The following is a 7144-nucleotide window of genomic DNA, read 5'->3' as shown; positions in this document are numbered from 1 at the left end:
AGGAGTTTGTTTAGAAAGTTATGAAGCTGCCTCCTGTAACATCTGTTCTCTCTGTGCGTCTGTCAGGGAAAATTCATCCGTATCAACTTTGACGTGACCGGCTACATCGTTGGAGCAAACATTGAGACTTGTATCCTGATCTGAGGAGTTGGTTGGAATTCTGCTTCTCCTGTGAGGTCCTTCACAGTAACACCTTCACCTTCTCCTTACTATGAATCATAAAAAGATGAACTGGTTTTACGTGTTTAATAGTTTCAGCACTCTTTAAAGGTGTATTCAGACTGGACACATTTGGTTGGCTTATAGTGAACCAGAGTTCATTTCCCCTGATAATCCAGAACACATTTTCAGCCTGATTGCATCCAAGTGGATCCTGGTCCAGGACCAGGAACCACTCTCAGACATATATTTTGAGGCATTCTCTGTTTTTTTCCAATCTGACTGAGCTCTGGTTCCTCAATCTGAATAGACTCCAAGCTTGAAGCAGAACTGCTGAATCAAAACATCCACCGTAGCTGGACATTATGGGATGTAAACAGAGTAGAAAGGAAGCAACCATAAGCCACAAACAAATAAGGAGCAACGATGAGACACAGCAACTCATTGAATGTGTTTGGATGAATGCAGACTCATTAAAACAACTTTTACCGTGATCCACATTGATTCTCCCACTGTTTTCCAGACTATCTGTCATAAACACTTATCAGTGTTGTCTTCTCAGTAAGAGTTTTGCAGCATGCCTCCATCGTACCAAAGCAGCAATAAAAATAGTTGAACCTGACGTTGATACAGACGTTAAAAATTGTTAAGAGATGTCTCAATCAGGATTGCAAAACATAGGACTTTCATTATTCTTTTTCTTGTTGTTTTGCCCCTCCCTCATAACTTATGGCCAATGAATGAATAGATCTTTAGTCACATGGTTTTGTCTACAAGCCTTGGTTTGATACAGAAATGTCCAGTTGACAGCAGTCTGAATACAGACTAAATGCAAGACTCAGGAGTCGATCCAAACCAACTTACTTCTCCAGTCTGAATACACTCTAATAGTTCATGAACCTCAATTATTTAATACCGCTTCATGCAGATGGTTTCAATACCAAACCTGAACAGCAGCTGAAATACTTCACTTGCTGGAGCAAAAAGCACAGTTTGGTTCTTTAACTGAGACTCTTAGACCTGCTGGAGAAGTCTCGCTGCATCAGACAGGCAAAGACCGAAAGAGCTTTCCACATCTTCTACTACATGATAGCTGGGGCCAAAGACAAACTCCGCGGTGAGTAGAAGACAAATCTCACCGGTTTGAATTTATGGTTTGTTTGACCAGGACAGACACAGCTAATGGTGTTCCTGCTGAAAAGATTCACCCACTCAAACAACTGAATGAAGATGTTTCGATCAGGTCTATGACCACAGATGTATGAAATCCCTCAGGAGCTCAGGTAAACCTAAAGAGAGGCTCAGAAGATGCTGAGGCTCTTGAATGCAGTCAGCCACAACGGACCTCCAAACTTCATGTCACCTTCAACACATCAAGAGAGCTTGGTGGAAGAGTTTCAATGGCTGAGCAGCTGCATCCAAGCCAAACATCACCAAGTTTAAAACAGTAGTTAATGTAAACATGTAGAGACCAAATAGTACAAAATGACAAACACACACACATTTGCACATAAACTTATACACTTACTGATGCCATTAAAAGTATGCATCTGAATATTAGTTCTTCCTTCAGAAACGGGAAAGTTCAGCAGATCTGATGTCTTTGCAGTGCAGCCCTTACACTGTAGCCCTCATAACATTTTAAGATCAAATTCAAGACTAAAAAAATAATACATTTTTTTTAGTTAACCATTTAATGTATTTTTTTTATAGTAAAGATGAAACTTTTGATGGGTTATCTCCATTTCAATTCTTAGAGTACAATCATAGACTGTTTGGTTGGTCAGTGCTGAATACAAGTTAATCAATTATTTTGTGTTTATTTACACGAGTAAAGACAAAAACGAGCCAAAGCAAACCTGAGGTGGTCTGTCTTTGCCTTCATGTTTCTCCTTAGAGGAGCTACTTCTGGAGCCCTTCAGCAACTACCGTTTCCTGAGCGCAGGCCATGTTCAGATCCCTGGCCAGCAGGACGATGAGATGTTTGAGGAGACCATGGAGGCCATGCAGATCATGGGCCTGACTGAAGAGGAGAGAATAGGTATCCGTGTTTCATTCAGCTGTTTCTTTTTGCACGGCTTTAAAGAAAGGAGAGAGAAATATAATAGTTGCTGTGTTTTCCTGCATCTCTGATGATGCTTCTATGTAACCTTTAAGGTAGCACTTTCCTCCATCTGGTGCTTCTGTTGCAGAAATTCTGAAGGTTTGCTCCACAGTCATGCAATTGGGAAATATTGAGTTCAAGAAAGAGAGGAACCAGGAGCAGGCCACCATGCCTGACAACACTGGTCTGACACCATCACTTCTCTTCTACAACAAACCCAATCATGTTTTTTAGCAGTTTGACAATTTTATATCTGTGTGTTTCATTGTTCCCAGCGGCCCAAAAGGTGTGTCATCTGCAGGGCATCAATGTGACGGACTTCACTCGAGCCATCCTCACCCCTCGAATAAAAGTTGGCAGGGAGGTGGTGCAGAAGGCTCAAACCAAAGAACAGGTACTGCAGACGCCAGAATGTCTGTAACTGCAGCTGGTCTGTAATCCTCTCACTCCTTTTCCACTCTCCTTTCCACCAAGGCTGACTTTGCTATTGAAGCTTTGGCTAAGGCTGTCTTTGAGCGACTGTTCCGCTGGATCCTGGGCAAAGTCAACAAAGCCCTGGATAAGACCAAGCGTCAAGGAGCCTCCTTCCTTGGGATCCTTGATATTGCTGGATTTGAGATCTTTGAAGTAGGCATACTCTTGAAATTGGAGAAGGTGAACAATAATTTTGAAAAAGATAATTCATGGTATGTTCTGGTTGTTGCAGGACAACTCCTTTGAGCAGCTCTGCATCAACTACACAAACGAAAAGCTCCAGCAGCTCTTCAACCACACCATGTTCATCCTGGAGCAGGAGGAGTACCAGAGGGAGGGCATTGAATGGAACTTTATTGACTTCGGCCTTGACCTGCAGCCCTGCATTGAGCTGATTGAGAGACCAGTGAGTGATCCTGGCACAATCCTTTCTTGCAGATAAACTTAGGTTTAGAATATTTGTTGACTGTGAGTCTCCTTCAGAACAACCCTCCAGGCATACTGGCCCTGCTAGACGAGGAGTGCTGGTTCCCCAAAGCAACAGATATCTCTTTTGTAGAAAAACTCCTGAACACACAAGGGAACCATGTGAAATTTGCCAAATCCAAACAGCTAAAGGACAAAACAGAATTCTCCATTTTGCATTATGCTGGAAAGGTAACCATTTTCATTCATTCAGTGCTGGAATTCTGTCTCTTCTTGAGCAAAATTGATGTGATGCTGTTGGCATTTTAGGTGGACTACAACGCTACCGCGTGGCTCACGAAGAACATGGACCCTCTCAATGACAACGTCACAGCACTTCTCAACAATTCCTCCAACCAGTTTGTGCAGGACCTCTGGAAAGATGGTGACACACATCTGCTACATCGCTGAAGCTCTGGAAAATGTATGATTCGTCTTCACGCATTCTTGCTTTTGTCTCCCAGCGGACAGAGTGGTTGGTCTGGACACGATAGCCAAAATGACAGACACCTCCATGCCGAGTGCCTCAAAGACCAAGAAGGGGATGTTCCGCACAGTGGGACAGTTGTACAAGGAGTCTCTGGCAAAGCTTATGACCACGCTGCACAACACACAGCCCAACTTTGTCAGATGCATCATTCCTAACCACGAGAAGAGGGTAAAGATGCTGGCTTTGATTTCAAAATGATAGTTTGGGATACTTTTTTATTAAGGAAAACTTAAGAATTTTATAATGAAAAATGTAAGCAACCCTTTCGGTGATATTACCAGAACAAAGCCAAACTAACCTCTCATGAAATCTGCTCTTCTCAGGCAGGGAAGCTGGATGCACACCTGGTCCTGGAGCAGCTCAGGTGTAATGGTGTTCTGGAGGGAATACGAATCTGCAGACAAGGTTTCCCCAACAGAATTGTCTTCCAGGAGTTCCGCCAACGGTAAAAGAAGCATGAAGTGCACTGCGTTTCAGAAGTACCTCCATTTTTTTTTTTTTCGTATTAACTTTGAATAATCTCTTATTTCCCTCTCCAGATACGAGATCCTTGCTGCAAGTGCAATTCCCAAAGGCTTTATGGATGGCAAACAGGCCTGCTGTATCATGGTGAACACCTTTTTATGGTTTCCTCCACCTTCTCCCCCTGTGCACTTCAGAGATGTGACTTTCATAAACCAATTGAGCGTTTTGAGCAGCTAGATGACAGGAACAAAAGGGTGGTTTTTTTTTTGTTTTGTTTTGTTTTGTTTTTGCCTCAGGCGGAGTTTGGGTTTGTTTCATTTTAAGCATGACACAGGTTTTATAGAAGGTCATAGCATTTCCTGGAGAAGCGTCCCTTTTAAGGGAGTTTCATCTCCATGTTCTCAGGGGAAAAATTAATCTGATCTATTTAGATTTCTGTTCCTTATTTGTTCTCTTACTTGCATGTCATTGGCCAAATCCTAATTGCTTCCCTACCCCTACAGCTTCTCCTTACCCCTACATTTATCCCTCCAAGCAGAGAAATATGGGAAAAAATAGTGGCTATATCCAAATTCCTAATCCTCAAGTACTCAAAAATCTTAGTGTGAAGCTGTATAGTGCCCTGGATTTTAAAAGCAATTTGAACACCACGCTCACTACTTTATTTTTGATTTGCTAAACACTGGATATGACGTCAACGATTTCACAAAGTAAAAATCAAATAAATACAAACATTTCACAACGTCTATTAGTGACTTCACTGTTTTCTGATTAGGAAAATGTGGATGGTTTGTAAAAAAATGCATTTAAACCCATTTTTTTCACAAAAGTTGTTCAACAGCAATGCATTGTGGTCTATATTTGCTAATGTGGTGAGCATTGATGCACCCTAGTTTTTCGCAAAAAAATTCTGTGAAATTTCTAGTGCACTCGATTTTGAAATTGTAGATTTGGACAGCACTACAATATATAGTGAGTAGTGAAGGAATTCAAATATAGCCAGAGTCTTCAAATTAAGAAGTTACTCCCGCCTGAGTTTGTCATCTATAAGTCACTGGTCATCTGCGTTAGCCTGTAGCTACCAGTGTTCGGAAAAGATCGTTTTTTAAAAAGTCCCCCTAAAACAAAAACTCCTTCAAGTGTCACATTGATTAATAAAATACTTACAATTAAATGTAAACTTCTGTGCTTCAGAACACACCTATGTGAAGAAATGCGTTAGTACTCCGCACCACAAGCGCAATGCAGATAATCTCACTGGTAGAGGGATATCCAGCCCTAACTCCTCCTAAGCAAAAAAAAAACTTTTGGACACTACTATAGCTTTAAATGCCCCTATGCTTGGCGCTATAGGGCGGTCCCATAGGTGTAGGGAAGCAGCACAGATTCCGCCAATAATGCTGGATGAGCAGTTGTCAAGCAGAACTAGAAAATACCTCACAATGAGTTTATCTGTCTAGATTTTGTTTCATAATATCTCATCAGTGATAAATCAGTTCTGCAATGCATTGTAAACCAAGCATAAGAGATCCATGTCATCCAGGTCCCTTGAAAAGCCATAGATCACCTTACTGCAGATGTGATGTCAATGCTCTTCTGTCTGTGTAGATCAAACATCTGGACCTGGACCCCAACCTGTACCGAATCGGCCAGAGTAAAATCTTCTTCCGCACAGGAGTGCTGGCTCAGCTGGAGGAGGAGAGAGATTTGAAGATCACTGTGATCATCATTGCTTTCCAGGCTCAGGCCAGAGGCTTCCTGGCCAGAAAGTATGAAAACATAATTCTCTACACAGTCTGCACTTTGGCTACTTTTTTTTTTTTTTTTTTCTTGCTATACATTTAGTTTTCCTGAAATGATTGTGTAATGACATGCTTGTAACTTCAAGGGCATTTGCAAAGAGGCAGCAGCAGCTGACAGCCATGAAGGTGATCCAGAGGAACTGTGCAGCTTACCTCAAACTCAGGAACTGGCAGTGGTGGAGACTCTTCACCAAGGTTACCTTTCATTTTCAGTCCAGCCCTGTTTTGGTGGCCTCGTTAGTGATGAATGCATTTAGCATAAATGCTTCTGTCACCTGCTTTCTCAATGAGACAACTCTTCTGAACCAAAGGTCAAGCCTCTGCTGCAAGTGACCCGGCAGGAGGAGGAGATGACTCTGAAGGAGGAGGAGCTGCAAAAAGCCAAAGACGTGGCCACCAAATTTGAGTCGGAGCTAAAAGAAATCACTTTGAAACATACTCAGGTAAATATGAAACAAATTTCTTTGTTATTGCAATTATTCATAACTCATGTCACATCAGTCAACAAATGATAAGAACTGCAGAGATAACTAGATATGCAGCATTACCTGTGATAATGCAAGTGTGAATGCTGTAAGTTGAATGTGGCCACTAAAAATGCCAGAGCTGATGGCTAAAACTGATTGCTAAAAATGCTCAAGCTGATAGCTGAAAGCGCTGAAAGTGAAAGCTGAAAAAGTCTAATTTTGCCAAAACAGCTAGCATAAAGCTAAAATATTAGCAAAAGGCCAAATTAGCCTAAAAAAACTGGGAAAAATGTTTAAATTAACCAACGCTACTTAACATGGAGATGGAGCAACTTGTACTTTGAAAATCTTTCCTAAATGCAGTTCATAAAAAAATAGACTGTAAATAGAACTCAAACTATTGGCCCAGCTTTTAGTTTTTATTTAGTCTTTCTCTTTATTGGCATTCATAATTTGCCTCCTCAAAGACCGTGGAGGAGAGGAACGCTCTGCAGGAGCAGCTTCAGGCAGAGACGGAGCTTTATGCCGAAGCTGAGGAGATGAGGGTCCGTCTGGCCGCCAAGAAGCAGGAGCTGGAGGAAATCCTCCACGAGATGGAGGCGAGGCTGGATGAAGAGGAGGAACGCGCCCAAACACTGCTGCTGGACAAGAAGAAGATGCAACAGCAGATGCAGGTCCACACAGCAAGGCCTTAACTCCCATTTTCTCTCGTTTGTTT

The 7144-nt window shown here is 42.0% G+C and overlaps 1 protein-coding gene across 1 annotated transcript in view; it reads left to right on the top strand.

The window, feature by feature from the left end:
* The window catches only part of myh11a (myosin, heavy chain 11a, smooth muscle), a gene marked incomplete in the record, with an annotated part of 33603 nt that overhangs the window by 17589 nt on the left and 8870 nt on the right, over positions 1-7144 (top strand). The window contains 16 exon segments of the mRNA XM_024260044.2: positions 67-130; positions 1178-1276; positions 2057-2200; positions 2352-2447; positions 2539-2657; positions 2738-2890; positions 2970-3143; positions 3221-3394; positions 3473-3587; positions 3667-3860; positions 4016-4137; positions 4232-4301; positions 5766-5926; positions 6046-6154; positions 6271-6402; positions 6894-7100. Coding sequence (XP_024115812.1) covers positions 67-130; positions 1178-1276; positions 2057-2200; positions 2352-2447; positions 2539-2657; positions 2738-2890; positions 2970-3143; positions 3221-3394; positions 3473-3587; positions 3667-3860; positions 4016-4137; positions 4232-4301; positions 5766-5926; positions 6046-6154; positions 6271-6402; positions 6894-7100 — 2133 coding nt within the window.

This window comes from Oryzias melastigma, linkage group LG1 (assembly GCF_002922805.2).
Source record: "Oryzias melastigma strain HK-1 linkage group LG1, ASM292280v2, whole genome shotgun sequence".
NCBI classification, from domain to species: domain Eukaryota; kingdom Metazoa; phylum Chordata; class Actinopteri; order Beloniformes; family Adrianichthyidae; genus Oryzias; species Oryzias melastigma.
Note: the sequence above shows the minus strand (reverse complement) of the source record. Positions and strands in the feature narration are given on the sequence as shown.